At 41.5% G+C, this 19276-nt stretch overlaps 1 protein-coding gene across 1 annotated transcript in view; it reads right to left on the bottom strand.

Moving 5' to 3' along the window:
* LOC124170886 (protein spaetzle 3) overlaps positions 1-18474 on the bottom strand; it is a 192533-nt gene extending 174059 nt beyond the window's left edge. The window contains exon 1 of the mRNA XM_046549915.1: positions 17889-18474. Coding sequence (XP_046405871.1) covers positions 17889-18440 — 552 coding nt within the window. The 5' untranslated portion in view covers positions 18441-18474. The remainder of the gene's footprint in view (positions 1-17888) is intronic.
* Positions 18475-19276: the final 802 nt, after the last annotated feature.

Below are 19276 nucleotides of genomic sequence, written 5' to 3'. Positions count from 1 at the left end.
GCATAGGTATGGAAATGAGGCTGATGCAGAGGTTGGCAAGCAGAGAATTCTTTTTTCTCTCTTTGGAATTCTTGAAGATAATTTGGGGTTAAATGACTTATTGGGCTTTGTTACTACAGTTTAAAGCCAATTATTTCTGTCATTGATGTAAAAGTCAAAAGCAAGTCACACATATTTGTAGGAGAGGAAGGAAAGTGTACGGGATATTGATAACTATGATAATGAAGATGTCTTGGCAGGATTGATAAATCTGGCATTGTAGAATGTTCTGTTTGGAAAAATGTGGAAAATTTTCTTGAGTACTTTTAGCATATGTATGTTTTTTAAATTTCTTTATAAAAAGTTTCTTCCATTTTTTAATAAAGGCGTGTATTAAAATATCATTGTTATCTTTTATTATATAACCTACATACAATATTTAACTGGTGTCACTAGTAATAATAATTATAATATCCGCTAAAATATTACCCATTCATTAAACGCTACGGCAACAATTTCGCAAAGCTGCGGCATCCAATATAGATGGGCATAAGACGCAACGACGCTGGCTGAGGTATCCAACGATTTGGTTGTCACAGCCATCTCTTACACAGCCATTTAAAATGGCTGCCTCATCCAACTAATTGGATGGCGCCCCAGCATCCATTTAAATTGGGTGTGGGATCCAACTCTTGGATACCACAACCAATTTTTTCTTTCAGTGCAGTTGAAGAAAGGCGTTCATTTTTTAGACCAAATTCATTAACTCGCCGGTTTCAAACAGAATTTCATCGTTTAAAGAACTTGAAGACATAAAATCACTATGAATATTTTGTTGGAAAGAAAAATATACCTTAAAAAACAGAGTAATTTCTTTTAATTTAAAATACAACATCTAACGGAGAAACTTTTTTAGATTAAGAAGATCAGGAAGCGTACCGGGTACGCATGGCGACGTTGAGGGGTTAACACTCCCTTACTTGGCTCCAGAAGTCTCCCTCATGCATTTAGAAATTGACTTTTCAACAAAAATTCTTTTTTATAGTTAGATAATTTATCGAGAAGTTATTTTTGAATTAAATCAAAAATTTTATACTTAAGAAAAACGTAGTATTTACTTCATGTTAACAGAAGATAGTTTTCGAGATAAAGCTAAGTAAATCATCAATTCAGGACGTACATCTGTATTTCGAGACTTTCGAGAGTCTCGTGGAAGTGTATAATTTAATAGGGCGTGTAAGTTTTGTTTTGCCGCTGTCTTGCACACCAAAACAACGTGTGAAATTATTACTGTGTTGTGAACGCATGTGAATTAAAGACATTTCTCGTGCTATGTGCCACTATTCCATGGAAATATAATTTGAAATGCACAGTTAAGTCATTTTATCGGATCACACAGTTCATCGATGATATTGTTTTGCCTTTTAAACTCACTGCGCACATACCATCTCATCTAATTTGTAATGGAGGGCAATGTCCTGCAACAATAACGATGTTAACCACTCTCTGAATGTTGTTTAAACTCTAGAATTAATCTTTTTAACAAGCTGCAGGATGAAGTGTTTGCGGAAGACGTAAAGGATACTTTGAGGGACGCTCGATTGGGAGACGAACAGAAAATTGATTCGAGAGCGAAGAGGCTCCATCCTTCCCGAGAGTGAGACCAGGCCTCACACAATTCACGGCTAAAAAGCGTTAACTTCAAGTTGCCGCCATGTGCTTGGCAAGGGCTGATTTTTCCATAGCACTCCTCGAGCTGAATCGCCAGCAAAGTCAAGTGATGCATACATTGAAGTGTGGTTACTGATACAAGGGTCCTGGGTTCAAACCTAGGTAGAGCATTTGAACACTCACTTTGTAATAAATCTTGGCGGTGGGCAGAGACGCACGGATAGTAAGTGACAGCCTTTCCTCCTCGAAGTGTAGCTTACATGCCGAGGGCGAGCTCCACTCTATCCAGCCAAACTATCATTTTCGTTGAAACTATGTGTGACTTAGTTCTATGTGAGCTTTGCCATCCAAACCAAACGTATGTGACTGAAGCGGCGGTTGGGTGCGTGAATGAAGCCTCCTCTCGTGTCTCCCCATCGCAGCCAGCATCAAAATCCCCGCCTCTCGACTGCTGCCAAAAAATCCCACAGCAAACTCTCTCCTCACACTGGCTGAAGCGTCCCCTCGCACGGACTTATGTCACGACTGCGGCCTTTCCGTGCAAGCCGCCACCAAACCCCCCCTTCGGGCGTGACACCCCCCCCCTTGAGTCACGTGCCTGAATCACTGGGTGACGGGCGCCCCATCAAGGCCAGTGGGCAGATTTGCTCCTGCCCGTGACGTATGGACGCGTGGACGAGCTCAGCGATCTGTTTTGTCGCCGGCTCCTACCACTCTTCCCCTGACGGTGATCCTTGGCTGAGGAATGAATATCCTTTTAGGAGGATAAGAGCCTTGAATCTGCGTTCACGCTTCCAATGCGACTGCCAGAGGAGTCGACCATTGACAAGTTCACTGGTTGACTGGTCGACTGTGATGACAGTAGCTTAAAAACCACACCTCCCACCATAACCTACACCGAAGTGTCCGAAGAGTTCCGAAGCGCTTCGTAAGCTTGGACGCCTCGGTAGCTTAACTGGCTAAAGCACTCGACCGGAAATCGGGGGATCCGGGTTCGAATCCCGGTCAAGGCGAATGCTTTTTGGGAGTCCAAATGCATGCTACATACTGGTGATTGATCACCCCCTGCCAAACACCCTAGAGGTGGCTCGCAGGGTATTATGTAGATGTAGATGTAATGACAGAGGCAGAAAAAAAGACGGTTGCGGAGAAAAACATTTTCATCTCCTTTTCTTTGGAAGCATATGAAATTAAATTGTGGCAAACCAATGATTCCTCGAAAGTGGTAAAGTGAAACAAAGCCATATGCCACTGTAGTACTTACTTCCGCAGTAAAATCGGCTTTTGTCGCTTGCGATACATTCCTAGATTTTGCTTCCTGCTGCGTTCTAAGTTGAACTTCGCTTATAGGTCGAATCGATATGGATGGCGTCCTCGACGATTCATCTGTATCACACATGACTGCTTTCCAGTCAACGGCTAGAGTAGTCAACTTCGATGAGTGAACAAGACTACGCTCGATCCGCTTGAGTGGACAGCGACTGCGAAAAGACGAGGAATCGATAGAGGTTATGGTCGATCATGGTTCGATCTATCAGCGACATTGAAGGTCTACAGCTTGCCTTTTCCAATTTCTTACTTCCTTAAGACCATTCGGAAACCAAAATTTAAGCATATTTCATCACAAACCGGACGAGGTGAAAATGCCTCTTTCGCCTCCGGATTTGCTTTTGTTTTTTCTCTTCTTCAATCGCTAAGCTTATTGGCTCTCTCTTATTAGCTCTTGTAACACCTGCACCTTGATAATAGAGGCGAGATATCGTCAGCCTGCCGTAATCAGTAAACAACTTTTCACCCATTTTCATGTATATCTAACTATTTTAAGCATTGTTACTCCTTGTTAGATTGGTAAACTGTAATTTGAATGTATTGCTTTCGATTCGGGATGGTTTGACCTCCAGTTTTGAGGTTTTCTTACTGGATGGGGGACACCTCTGATAGTAGCATGGCGTTTGTACTGAAGCGGAATTGATAGTGAGGTATCACTTACATTCGCATTGATGCTCATTGCTCCCTGTCCGATGTACTTTCTTCACATTGCCGAGGAATTGAATTAAATAATGTTACTACTCCAAAGCAATAAACCACATGAATTCAAGCTCGATTTGTCAATGATAACTAGTATTATTTTTATATAGTTCACACCTTTCATACTCCATTGATATGCTCTTTTTCTCCAGTGGCAGTAACTTTTGTTTCTACAAAATGCTGGAAAAATTGAAATTACGCACGTGGCGTCTCGCACGTGAGGATGCGCTGGTGATAATCACCAGTCGCTTGCCTGCTTCAATTTCAATTGGGAAAATGAAGATGCTGGGTGGACCTATCAGAGGAAAATTGAAAATAGTACCCATCTATCGAGCTCTGAACTCTAAGCCCGATGAAAGCAATTTTACATGCGAATCGGTCCGACATTGTGAAGTGGTTCGAATCCTATAATTCATTAATATACGATGTATTTTCTGTTCAGTCAGTCAAACGCGATCACACGATGAGTTATTAGCTGCCCGTGATTTGATAAAATTATCATTGGTAAATGTTTGTTCAACCTGGTGGTGAACTTTCGCAAAAGAATGAGGAAAAACACTTCTCTATTGAATCCGAAAAATATAATGAGGAACTTGCATGGGTCGTAGATTGCTCTAAAATCTATTTTGAATAAGTCAAATGGATACATTAGCTCGCAAAAATACCTTCAGTTTCTCCATTCAACATCAAAAGAAATAAAAAAATTGCATTTAAAATCGAGAAAAATTTCTCTGAGCCGACCACTGCGCGAAGACACCCGAGCGTTGCTGAGGCCAGGCGTGACGTCATAGGTGCCTAAACAACCGTAGGGAGTAGGGAAATACGCTGAGCGCATGGTGTAAAATTTGTTTTGAGGGAGTATTTAGCCGCTCATCGTCACTTTATTTTGTTCTGTTATTCTTGGGCAAGTTCTCCTATTGCTATTGTGCCTAGATTATTACTTGGGATATTAATAATGCGGCATCGGGATTATGAAATACAAGCGTTTCACTTCGTGTGTTTTGGTTATCAGAAAAATGGATAATAACGTTGCCACTCGTTCGAATAGTACACCTGAAATTCATCTACGTCTACATAATACCCCGCAAGCCGCCTAAAAGGCGTGTGGCATGGGGTGTTAGGACACCAGCCTTTTTTTAGGACACCAAAAATTGATGCCACGACCCTCATGGAATTTGTTAAGACAAATTATTGCTATACGTCGGCGGCAAATCGAGTTCTAAAAGAAACTTGTAATACTGGAGGATAACGATCGTAAGCTGTGCTGTTGACATGAGAGTAAGCTGTGCTGTTGAATTTGGCAACGCCGGATTAACGGAGAAGGTAGTCCTATCCGTCCTACGGTACGAATTCACAGCAAAACAGTCTGCACACAATCCACATGTGAGATCGCGAATCGGTTCCGCTTCCAACACACACACAAGCTACCATTGAAATAAATTCTACCTATATTATTTAAATCCATAAACAATATACTAGCATATACCATAAAAATATAATGGGAAATAGGCAAATACTCTTATCAAAAACTGGATGTCACTATCATATTCGTATATTCATCACGTACAACTTACAATAACAGAACTCGTTATGATGAATACAACTATTTATTCACTGATTTAAACCCTTAAATTAGCCCACACAGGTGACATTTCTCACTACTATTCGTTGAAATAATGGAATAACAAACTTCACACACAGTTTTTATTTCAATAGCGTGATCGTGAAATGTCATATCTACGGTGAACAACGGAGATTAGCACGCCACTGACAATTTTTACACTACTGTTAGACATTTATCGATAGCGTAATAGCACTTTTTACAATTCAATCACGATGGAACACTGATAACTCTTGGCCGATATTTTTCAACCTTGTCAAACTTAGTGCATTACAACCACTGGCACTGTGATTATTAGCAGTAGCTTAACGGGAGATGTCACGTTGAAAATAACACTATTTTGGCACAAAAATGTTTCTAGATGTCTCCAATCAGCGAGCAAAAGTTGCATTGTCTGGAATTCACCCCATAATACAAGCACAGACAGTCCTAAACGACGAATTCTCCGGTACCTACGAATAAACGGATGAAGTTATTGTATATAAAAGCATAGCGGACATTAGTAAACATCAAAATCGTTCTAATTACATACTTAAATGAATGATATGCCGTCGATAACATCAACTTACAATTAACGTATCCCCCTTCCAATGGCCGTGGCTCAGACTCCTACAACGATGTTATTTAGGTATAATCAAATTTTTGGTTTAACTGCTCCAGTTTTATATTTTATGCCCTTACTCAGATATTAATATTATAAATAATGCAAAATACGAGGGCTTCCAAGCCTCTATCGTCGGATATTTATCTTTAAATATAAAATAATCAACACGTCTAACAAACGAAGCTCTCACAACTGCTGGAAACTATTACAAACAATCACAACAATAGCTTCGCGTGATGTTTAGGCACCTTTGACGTCGGGCGCGTTCCGTAATTCACTGGCAGTACTGCTACTGCTGCTGCAAAACGGAACGGAAAACAGTACTGCCACTGTAAGCAAGACAGTGATTTCGGAACGGTCAACAGTAGCTGCCGTTGATAATTTCGCGGGAAATAATGAATCGTGCAAATGTCACCTTCAAAGTAAATTCAATATATAAGTTGCAAGCATGAAACTTCGAAATTGATGTATTGCAGCCTAAACAAATACTTTTTAAATATCCATTGCAATCGAGGAGAGTCACGTAAGACCTTTAAAATTAAAAGTACTTCAATCTCAGGTTGAAAATGCCTTCCATTGTTAGGTTTTCAGTGCGCAAACATTATCAAGAACAATTTACAAGTCACCGATGCAGGATTTAATTAGCCTGCCCCTCAACATTCATGATTGAAGAAAAGTTAAAGGCAATATATGCTTTACTACACATCATATTTCGTACTTCATGCACTGACGCAAAATAAGCGAGTATGCTGAAACTCAAGCAGACGAAAACATGAGTACAGTGATAGGGTAGAAGAATGTCAAGGGAGACGAATTTCCAACGTACAGTTAAAATTGCGTGTGCCACTTCCTAGAATATGCTTACACATTTAACGGTATGGCATAGAACAAGAAAGTCGCATCGCATTGATGATAGAAATCAAGAAAGTTTATGCATACATTTCTGTAATGATACACATACATGCGTGGAAAACGTAACTTTAATTATAGTTTCTTGCGTTGAGGTTTTCTGGGATTACTTCTTATCTACAATTGGGGTTAACGATAATTATTCAAGACACCATCGGTAAATCACACGAAATTAGCAAACCAAACGTTTCATATGGGTATACAGAAATTCATTCGCGTACAACACTGGCCATTTTCACATCCAATGTATATTTATGAGTGGAAGTTATTTTTCTCGGTTTACTTGAATATATTCTGAATTATGTCCATTATATTTCACTTACTTGCGTACTATACTACGTATAGTGTTCTATTTGTTTTGTATGTGTTTTACAAGGCGTTTGTTGTGTTCCAAAAACAGGTGAACATCGGCTTGCGTCTGCTTACTGCCGCTGCTCCTGCCCACGGCAAGAGGGTTTTCTCGAGGGTAAAGCACCTTCATTCTCGGGCAATTTTTTAGGAATTGTCAGCAAGAACGATGCCAAATAGAGTCACGATTTACCATCGTTTTAACAATTTTTCACAAAAATCATATTCCATTAGGCTTTAAAGATTAATAGGAGTAATTTAAGACCTGAATTATCTTCGTCAAAAGTAAGACAACATCGTTATATTTCTATTTTACACTGTAAATAGAATGTATCCAGAAACGATGGATTACATTCAACTTTGACTGGACCAATAATTCAAAGAAGACAGCAAAGCAGCCTGATTTACCATCAGCCCCCAAAAAATCCTCTTTCTCGGTTGCTGAACACTTCACGAACCCTACTTTTAAAAAGCAGATATTCGAGTTTTTCAGTCACTCGAAGTAGATAATATACATGGATAAAAACATTTTATTACCCTTTCTACTTATTCTTTAGTGGCAGTGAAGAGATAACTCAGGCATTTATTATAACTTGCATCTTCTCGCGCGCGCAATGACTATACGAAAACACACCGCCAAGTTAAAATTTTACCGCCAATCGTCTGCTTACTGCCGCTACTGCTGCTCTCGGCTTGCAGTAGCCGCAGTAGAGTTCACCGTAGGGAACGTCATCAAACGGCTGACGTCATCCGTTACTGCACCGTACTGCCAGTTGATTTAGGAACGGTTTGGCAGCACTGACAGTGCTGCCAGTGAATTTCGGAACGCGCCCGTCATCGAGGCTTCGTCGGCAGCGGCTTGGGGGGTGAGGGAGTTTTTCCCGCGCTTTAAAATTCGTTATATTTATCATTAAATATCTCGCGAAGGAAAACTCAGATTTACATGCGGTTTTCTTTGTTGTATTCAGAAAATAATTTTCTGTCCGCCTATGAAATAAAAAAAATTCATGCAAGTTCCCCATTGTAAGCACACCCTACCGGCAACTGGAGGATCCGGTTTCGAATTCCGGTCAAGCTTTAAGAGTTTTCATGGAAAATTACGTTCTTTAGTGCATCTTTCGCAACGACGCTTTCCAAATATATTCAGGGCTGCTAAGGTGAACTAAGGAAATAAGAGATCCAAGTAAATCGCTGTTTTCCGAAACATGCCGGCAAAGTGAAAGTTAATTCCTAAAATAGAACTGTATAGCGTCATTTCATTTCGCCGTGAAAAAGTTTTTAGGAAAAAAGTAAGTTATTGTGATCGAATCACGTATTGTGTATCATTTGAGTAGTAGTCAAGCCTGATAACCTGAAAGAAGGAAACGCAAAATGTTAATTGAACAGGAGCTCCATAGTCGTATGAATTTTCAGTCGTAACTCGCGAAATTTCTTATTACATCTGATTTTTCATCATGCAAAGCGATGGAAACTTTTAAATGTCTTTCCGCGATCCGTAGATCCCTGATTGGGCGTTTCGCTCAGCGTGGATGAAGTAGGTACACGCCTCCTCTTCTTGGCAAGTAGACGGCGGGCAATAGGAGTATACCAAACGCCATCGAAAACAGGAATTCGAGAAAATGCCCCGAAGCTTTCAAGCTTGTTTTTTGTCGTTATTTATAATTAATTTGAGCATTGCTAATTAATTGCATAAATTGCGGCCTGGACTAGTAGGACCACTCCGTCGCCCACAACGAGGTGCGTGGTCTCAGAATTGGCGAAGAACTGTGCATTTTAAATGCGTCAATTATCTAAATATATTTTTGGCGGAATCTCATTTGCGTATTGGCAATGTTCGATGCGGCGAATAGCTTTTATGGGCCAAATATTTGGCGACCACGCGGAATGGATGACAACCGACGCTCCGGTCGAAGGTCGGAAGGTCAACTCTTCTGAGCAGTTCGTGTTCTCGTCCGGGCGATCGGCGAATATTTGGGTACTTGAGTATCCTCTAGGTAATTACAATATATGCAATAGAGAACTTTTAACACAAGCTTAAAATGAGCGGGTATTAAGCCGAACGATTACATCAAAGGTCCTACAGCCGAGTCTCAGACGCCAAGAACTCAGTCTCAGTTGCTCTTTTGAATTTTGAATCAGCGCCGCGTCCCAGTATTTTTTATGAAATTAGTCTCCGGTATAGGTATGGTTATCATCCTTCGTCGAATGTTGGACATATTCTAAGTTCTCAAATCGCGATTTTTCTTCATATCTAAATTGGCACAATATTTCTAGTTATCAATAAAAATGTCCGCACTCTCCATTTAATAGCGAAAGAGACGACTAGGGATGGCAATCGAAACGAAAGTCAAAAGCAGCCAAATCTCAATAATTTCGTTCGAAATGAGCGAAATGTGGAAACGAATAAAACCCTGCGAGGTAAACTCAGGCAAAGCAAATGCTCTATCTCAGGGTCGAAACGAAATCGGAGTCAAAACTACTTCCGGTCGAAACTAAACTAAACCTCTGGGACGAAACGAAATGAGGACAAGGTTTCGCATCGAAGAGTTTGGTTTCGACCCATATACTGACATGAGTACGAAGTATGGTTGAATGAAGAAGAGGTACAACCAACCGCCATGAGATGCATGGGGCACTTATATTTTTACCAAAACAGGAGAACGGAGAACGCAAACGATTTTTAATTTCAATATTTTAACCTCTCTGCATTCTCTCATGCAATGGGTCGAAACTATTTCCTATTTTCCCCTTCCATTCAAATTCTGAGATCGAAACTTAACTATGAGCAGCGGGGTTTCGATTAATTTAGTTTTGTTCCCGGGAGTAAAGTTTCGTCCCGTGTCGAAATTAAACTCCTTGGTGATTATAGTGTCGTGCGAGAACGAAATTAAACCCAGGCCTCGTATTTTCGTTTCGCTCCGGGTCGAAACGAAATATTTTCGTTTCGTTTCACTTGTCATCCCTGCTAACAATATGTTTCGACACGTGTCATCGTTAAATTAAGAATCTGTGCTGCTCCTTAGTTGACCTGCAGTGGAATCTGTATCAAAACGCGTTGTAAATTTCGCCAATAGTGGACAAAACAATTTTTTCGATCCAACATAGCCTTTCGGCTGAAGACAAAAATTGTCTCATTAAATAAATGAACATCCACCACGGATATTATTACATTATTTGCATTTTCAAAGTGAGCATATCATCGGCAGGTCTTAATGACGCTATTCTAAAAACACGCCTGTCCGCTGCTGATTGAGAGCACCACACTTATCAATCCGGAATCACGATCATTTTTCCATCCCTTCCGAGGGATAGCTTCAGGGATCGCTCCAATGATGGCGGAAAAATTCCCCTTTCACACAATCATTTTCCGCGATGGCTTCAAGGATGGAGATCCCTTTCCTTTCTCAATCACGCGGCGGGTCCGATATTTTATTGTTGTCGCTGAAACCATTGTGGGTCCCGTCTTTCAGTCACTGAGAACGCTCGGCCGCGAACACGGCTCTGCGCTTGGCTTTGAAGTAAATGTCGGTTGTAAAGACGGGAAGTGAGGGAATGAGCGATTGAGAAAGGGAAGGTGGGAATGACTCAGAAAATGATGGCTCGAGCGATCATTCTTTTGGTCCTAGAAAACCTATCTCTCTGACGGATGGAAAATAAATCATCGTATGATTCAGGCTTTAGATCTAAGAAAAGTCACACTCACCCATTCACGGAAAAATATACTTGCAGCGACTTGACGAGAGGTTTTCCGTGTATGTTGAATATGCCAAAAGTTTGACGTCCGGATGCAAATTTCGATAGAAAGCCATTTTGGGGGGAAATTTTTTCCACAGAAACTTGAGCAATGGAATATTTCGCACTAAGCACTCATAGAGCGTATCCTGGAACATTAAAGTTGTGGCTTAGACGTGGGATTAGCGCCAGATGAAGAGTAGTGCGGTCGAAAGTCAGCAAAAACTTTTCACCTTCCATCTTCTGTTAAAGGGAAGGGAAGATAAAAGGCCTTTTCAACCTACCCGAGAACGCATTTAAAAAATTCTAAAATCTTTTAGCCATTTGCAATAGATTTTGCTGAGTCAGGCACGGATTGTTTTCTGAGAGATAAGTAGTTATGTATGGGGTTGGCACTTGAGGATTTAACTAATGCGTGGTACCGTAGAATTTTCGAGGGAGCGGCAATGGCCTGAAAATTATTTGAAGCAAAGTAATATAGATAAATGTTCTCGTAAGGAGAGAAAAAAATCCCTGGTGGAACATGATTATGGGTGAAGACTGTGAATATTGAGTGTGGCCCATGGCGTGTGAGAGCCACGCCTCCTGCTCTACATTGATATTGAGAATCGTATCACTAAATTAAGTGAGCATGTTACCTCAAAAACACATTCGAGTTTATTCAATAGAAAAGAATAGATGGTCTTTCCAATCATTCGTTGACACGGATTATTTTCATTTATTATTGAATCCCTTCTTTAAAGGATGCCTGAATAGTTTAAAATTTCCTCACCCAAAATTTGTAAAAGATAACTGTTCTATGGACGACATATCGTTTTGCTTCTCAGTATTTACAATCGTTCTCTTCATCTGTAGAGGAATCCTCGAAGTGTGAGTGATATCTTTCATAAAAACTTATACTTTCGCAAGAGGAAAACCAAATATTTAGGCAAAGTATAAGCGACTAAAATATCTCAATTATTTTCGATTACCTTCGTACCTCCGCTTCTACTGGACCACGGATCAAAATCATTTTCTATCATTGATGTTTTCATCAGGTCGCCCGGTAGCATTTTTTCGATCATCCACCCCCATCTCTTCTACAAACTTGGAGCTCCCTCTTCCAGTCATAATCCACCCTCTCCATAATCCTATCCCCTCCCTCCCACTCCCACCCGACATTCTCATCCTAATCCCACATCCTTCCGCCGCCCAAAAGTTGCCTCCTCCGTATCTCGTCTCCTCACCCACCATGTCCAGCACTTCATCGTCCCTCTACCTCTCCATCCACTTCACCTTCTCCATTCTCTTCCACACCCACGTCTCGAACGCCTCCAGTCTTCTCTAGTCCTCCTTCCTAAGCGTCCATGTTTCTGCTCCGAAAAGCGCTGCACGCTCTTCACCAAAACCCTATTCTATAAACTCCTTCGTAAAGATCTCCTCATCAGTTCTTTCCCGTTCATGAACGCTTCCTTTTCGAACGCAATTCTCTTCCTCATTCCCTCACAGCTAGGTCACTTTTCCGTTAGTGTGCAGCCGTAATAGTGGAATTACTAACTATCCAAGTTCTTGGCCACCTACATTTATCTTGAGCCTTGCATTCTTTGATGGTGATGATTCACAAAACAACATAATTTTGGCCTCCTTCTTTAACGAATTGAAAACCTTTCGGCAAAAGTTCTCGGATTTAAAAATTTATTTTTTGTGATTTGAATATCCGTATTTTTTCGATCTTCTATCCCAATTCATTTGCCCAACCATTTGCCCTGTTTCCTGAAAAACTAGCATCAAGAACATTTTTACCACATTTAGAGAATATTTTTTTCCATTCGTGTAACCTTTCAGAGGCAAAAAATTAGCGCGAGCAATATGTTTCTGAGCGAATGCCATTAGCTACTGTAAACTAGCGCTGGACTTCCCTGCAGACATGAAGAGCCTTAGCACTCGGCTATCCTGAGTCAGCTAGTGAGAATAAATAACCTTCTTATAAGTTCTTGAGCATAATTGTCCTCGTAGAATTTTTGGACAGGTCCCAAGAAATTTCAGAAGGGACTGCTGATTGCTGGACGTTATCTCGGTGTGTCATTAGTCGCGTGGAGTGCGAACGGTTCTATTCCCGGTCGAGGTGATTTCTTCCAATTAAGATTTCGGGCAGGTGCCACATCTGCACCTCATTGTCAGTTGCCTCCAAAGCTATGTGCATGCGAACTACCTATGCGTTTCTCCTACTATTTTTTTTCATTTTTATACAATAAAAAAATTTGGCCTTTCTATAAAATCAAAACCACTGCTCATCTGCAATAGTTGAGTCTCATATTGACTGGGGCACATCGATGGCGCGTGATCGACTGATTGTGAATGTAATTTTTTTAATTGCACCATCAACTAGCCTACTCGTGGGTGCGAAATTTAATATTATTTAGACACCGGGAAAGGGAAACTTAGATTCTAAGGTATGATTTTAAGGTTAAAAAATAGCGACAGAAAATATAAATACGAAAAAGGTGAGTGAATAGGAGTTAACAGCTATAAGCTCTGATGTTTTGGTCTTCGCATACAAACTCACCTTGCACGCTAAACCACCTCCGTCAATAATACATGGCATGTGATCTGTGTGCCTAGGAAGATCGTTTTGAATGAGGAAATGACGTAGAGCTGCGTTTCTGCATTCGAGAGACTCAAACGTCAGTCCAACGGTACCATTCAGCATGCAATTAATTTTAGGCCTGCCACGAAATGTCATTGTGTATTTTTGGTGTGTATTCTCTAATGCTCAGTAACTGGTCGATAAAATTTACGAAATCGAAAAGGATTCCCAGTTCATATGGTAAATATTACCCTCAATAAAAATCAGCTGGGGAATTGAAACGACTAATTAAAATGAGGCCATGAGATATTCCCATATTATCTTCCTTGGAGCATGGCATGTTACTAACAGTAGGACTACTCTCTGCCGAGAAAAATTGTAAAATGAAAAGTAGCATTCTCCGCAAAGAAGGTAGTATTTGGCCGTTAAAAGCGTTGAATGCTACGATATATCTAGTACCGTTAGAGAGGGCATGCCGCTTTGCACGTGGACCGTTTATCCGCCGAGATTTTACTTTCTTGCTGAACTAAGAGAATTAGTCTTTATGCGGTTCCATTCTTTGCTCAACAAAGGAAAGTGTGGAATTCCCAAGTTATGTGAAATTATTTCTTGTTGATTCGTAGGGGAATCTATTTAGAAGAGATCTCACGCATGGCAAGGTGTGAAAAAAATTTCCGGGAAAGGAAATGTGGAGCAGCGCCGTAATAATCGACGGTCAAAGCCAGAACTTGTTGCGCGGCGTGGCCAGGGCTTCAAATATCATCCTGTTCTTCAGTGAGCCGAAAGATACTGCTCGCCCGTTCAGTGCAGGTGAATGCTTGTTTGGATTAGTCATTTGTTTCGCCCGTAACTCACGATGCCGCTCTCCACTTCGTTGAAATGGCAGGAAGTATTGTCAGAGCAATGCGAGACATTTGTTGCATTCAAAAACACATATGGTGCTATGAAAATATCTCAGATACGTCTGGCACTATATCGAACCATTGAATATTCCTCTTTTATTATTGTGAAATTATTCCATTGGCAAATTAAATATAATTTTTCATGCCTATAACTGACCGCAAAGCTTCTAAAACTTTATTGAAAAGGCCATCTTGGATAAAAGGAATTTTATATATGTGAATTAACTGAATTTATAAATTTATGGAATTTGGAATGTATTAGCCTACGCTTTCTTACTATATTTGCACTTCCAGCTACCGCATTATTTAAGGTTGAATCTTTTTCGTTAATTGTTCCCGAAAGCGTACAATGCAGAAATGATATCTCACACACATGAAGGAATGTGAAAGCAAAGCGGTAAGTAACATTTGATAGTGCCACTGTAATGTTTACTATCAAAAGTTATTCCAGACATCGTTCACATTCGTGTTCCTACTATGAGAGAAAATGAAGTTCTGAGCGAGGCGAAAGCATTTATTTGTTAAGCCCTGAAGCGGTGAGAGCGAATAACCGTCGTATTGAGTGGATTCCATACCCGTGCCTTCAGCATCGCTCGAAGTTTCCCCCTACCAGAGAGTGAAATGAAGTTTTATATCATCTTATCAGGAGAGCTGATGGAGGCAGCCATCAGGAAGCAAGTGGATGGGAAGAACTACGAAGGAAAGCCTCATGTGAGCCTTTATTTCAACTGATTTTGGGTTATCCTCTTTGATTTAAAATGTGTGTGAAAATATGAAAAGGTAAGCATGCAGGAAAGCTGAGTGGCGAACTGTATTCAGCCAATCTTCGGATTTCTGACCGATGATTTCCTATGAGAGTGATTATGATTCCCCCGATGACTTAACTCCTCGCCGCCGCAGTGTTAATACGTCCACAGTCAACAGCTGACCTGTAATTAGCGTCCTATGGCAAATGAAATCTGCACGAAAGATTCCCTAATACTATTTGCTGAATTTTTTTGGTACACTTAATCACTTTCATAGAAATTTTGTCTAACATGCAGGACGAAAACCTAAGACGCAAATTTCTCGCATAAAATCTCGTAGGTGTCATATACCAGGTATATAGAGGTGGAGGTGATTATTTGACTTGGAATGCGGAAAGATGTTAGTTTCATTCACGTATGAGTGAATTAGGAAGTCAAATTCGTATCCGTGATTTTTTTATTATTTAATATCATAACATTTACTAAAAAAAACTTCGAACATACACGTCAACGATGACACATAGCGCCGAAATATTATCCTTTCTCGATCAGGCGTTGCCTTTAAACTTTATTTATAGTTGCGGGTCATATTGCTCGATACACCGATTTTTTCACAAGGACTTCAAGAGGAATGCTATGTGGCTCAAATTTCAGTGTATAATATTTAGATGGTACATAACAATTCAATTCAATTCCTTTGGGCACCTCTTACCTTACCTCGATGAGGCAACTCAGCGTACACTTTCCTTATTCGCCGCTGAATTGATTTTCCTGATATTAATTCACATACCAAATAAACGGACACACCTGCGCGGTCTTTGCTTTCCGGGAATCGAGTAATGCCACCGTTTCAAAAGCATTTCATCAACATGAAAAGTATTTTATCCGAGCCTGCGAATCCTTCAAAATACGAGCTATCTGAGGTGGGAGGAGGACATGTTCTAGTACTTCCAACTGGGAGACATTTTTGAATCTCTTTACTTCCTCATTTCTTAGGCTCTACTAAACAAAACATGGAATCTTTGAAAACCTGTCGCTTTTTCGTAAAATTGTCTCTACGTTTACCTATAGGGATTATTTCCTTTTCACCATCTGTCATTCGCTCACAACTATTTTCAAACATGTTATCAAAATAACCCGTTTAGTGTATTTCCCCTGTGCCTCGTGTAACAATATGATGTCTGCCGCTAGAGAGTTTGAGGTCATTTCGCACAATGGAATCTGAGCTGCGGATATGTTAGCATTCTTGACCAACGCCCTTACCTCAGGCCTTGGCAAATATATATAGACATGAATTTTTGCTCACCCATCCATCTAGCTCCATCTTCTCTGGAAATTAATTTATGCGACCAAACACTTTTGGCAATGAAAAGTGATAGATCCACTTTACACCAGAAATCGATCAAATAATAAGAAAATTTGGTCTAGAATTTGTCTTTAGAGAAAATATTATGAATGAAGTACGTAATGTTAAAACGCCCAAATATAAATTTAATTTGAAACTTTGTATCCGTTGGAAACATGCCCACTATTGTTATCTTCCAGTTTTTAAAACTGAAATCACTTTAAAACATCTATTTTATGAATGTTTATATCATTTTTATGTTTCTACCTTGCTATGATCTCCGATAGCATGATCACAACAATTAACTGATGCCAAAGTATTCTGAAACTCACTAGCTCATTTCTTCAACCCGGAGATTGATTTGAATCGCTACTGATAATTCGATATTCTGCTAAATTGATTAAAATGTTAATAACGAAATATATAATATCTATAAATTTGCTTTTAATTAATGAATACCAAAATTACATCGTGAGAATGAGGACAGAGGAGGCGCTTGAGTCGCGAATGTGGAATTTAAAATACTTAGTTTTATTTCATCATTTGGTACGATACCGAAACTAAACCGTCGCAATCGAATTACATTCTCTTCTTTTAAAGTCTTCCGACTTCTATTGCCTTTCTGCCGGGGCTGGAAATCGCCGCAAGTGTTATAAAAATGAAACAAAAAATATTTTCGATTAATTAATACAAGCCAGTAATTGATAAATATTGCCTAAATCCTTGTTATCCCTCAAAAAAATTTCATCTGAACTGTTGATTAGGCAAAATTATCGCATATTCAGCATCACTAACTTTTACAGCTTTTTCAATCATATGTCAAAATAAGTACAAAGTAAATGCGTCGAAAAGGCGAATTCACTGTTCGCACAAACATGCGGATATAATTATATGGGAATTAATCACACGGAAGTTCTCATTTCAGCAGAATTATTTTTTAGCGGTTACTATTTTCAAGAATCACTCGAGGCGAAGGGAGGGAGACGTGTCTAGGAAACCTATCCGCAATGCGAATACAAAGGAAACTCGTCGCCCTGTCACGCTCGAATACGCTGAACGAAAAGATTACGTCCAACCGGAGAGCAGCTCACATCACTTTCCGTCAAAGAAACCAAACAAATGAGGTTAATAATATTCCACCTTGATATGCCGAGCAGACAGATCAAGGATGCACTTGTGACAATACACGCGCGGGACTCTTTTATTTTTTCGTCTTTCGCCTGCCGAACGGCGGCCTTGCGCCCGCCGCCCGCCGGTGGATACCTTCGTTCAGTGACTGCCCCCCTCCGCTCCGCCCTGGGGCCGCTTTTTGGGACACCCGCCCCCTCCCCACACGAGGAAACCCCTCCCTCCCCGCCCCCAAGCTCACTTTCACCGCTGGGGCAGACACGCCCTACCGCGTCACCGCCGCCGCCCGCTAACCTCTAAGCAACTCACCGGGATCTGCACCAGGGTGCCGTTGTCGAGCGCGGGGTACGAGTACAGCGGCACCACGGGCACCGTGCCGTTCTTCACGACGATGGGCCCGCGCTGGTCCCGCGCCTCCGCGCCTCCATCCTCGTCCTCGTAGTCGTAGTCGAGTACGGCGTGGAAGGTGTGCGTGGCTCGGGCCGGGGGCCGCGCAGGGGGCCGTGCCGGGGGCCGGACGGGAGGCGGGGCGGGCGGCCGCAGCGGCGGCAGGTAGGGAGTCCGCAGCGGGGGCGCCAGGTGAGGAGGCGGCGGCGGCGGCGGCTGGTGGTGGTGATGCGAGGCGTTGAGCAGTGACATGCTGCGACTCTGCGGAGGAGCGGCCGAGTGGCGGGCGGCAGGCGAAGTGGCGGTGATCGGCGAGCGGATGACCTTAGACGGCAGCGAATGGGAGCGGGCGGGAAAGTGCCCCTCCCCTGCAAACCAGTTCTCTCGTGGTGCGGAAGGGCGACCGGAAGGGCGGGCCAAGGCCCTGGGTGCGGTGGGCCCCTCCCTTTGCGCGAGCGCCGCACCGCGGCCCATTTACCAACTGCGCTCACAATCAGCTGATCTCGCTTTCGGCTTTTCGAAAGAAAGTGAGCTCGCGCACCGCGCCGACAAACTGCGCAGTTGCACCAACGGCCCCCCCGCTTCGAATACCTCTCCCGCAGTTGCACCAACAGCCCCCCCGCTTCGAATACCTCTCCCGCAGCTGCGGGTGGACTGACTTCCCATCATTTTATTTGCTTCTCTCTTTCACTCCTAAAACTAGTGCATGCTGTGAATTTGCGAATTATATCCGGCAAGTCCACGAAATCACGGCGAAATGCGAGTAGTTACTGGTTTTCGGCAAAAAAAGAACCGTATCATCTTGACTAATATTCGATGCGCTTATGTATTTGAATGCTGACTGATCATTTAAAAAAAAAGTATTTTTATTTATCCAGCCGTTGAAAATCGAATGGATACCGGAATCAACGTCATCTAAAGAAGTTAGTAGTCGGCGAATATCCCTGGGGACTGATCTCACTTTGAGGCCTGGAGCTATGGGGATGAAATTTGAGGAGCACAAAAACGTTTTCAATGACTTAAAAGTAATGGAAGCAAAGACATTGAAGGTATTGAAGCAAAGGCAAGACCCGATCCAAAGCGAGGGTTATCCATGCGTTATTGATGAAAAGCATTTGATATTTTACGAGAACGCCAGATTGCATTATTAAAGTAGCTGAAAAAGGAAAAAAAATGGACGTTAGATTTTGGTGGAACATTGCTCCTCGAGCAACCTAGATACATCAGTTCATATCATAGACATGGTTCTTACCTTTATACAGATATCGAAATTTTTATTAAATAAATGACTAAGCATGCCTTACAAAAAT

The sequence above is a fragment of the Ischnura elegans genome, chromosome X (genome assembly GCF_921293095.1).
Source record: "Ischnura elegans chromosome X, ioIscEleg1.1, whole genome shotgun sequence".
Taxonomy (NCBI): Eukaryota; Metazoa; Arthropoda; class Insecta; order Odonata; family Coenagrionidae; genus Ischnura; species Ischnura elegans.
Note: the sequence above shows the minus strand (reverse complement) of the source record. Positions and strands in the feature narration are given on the sequence as shown.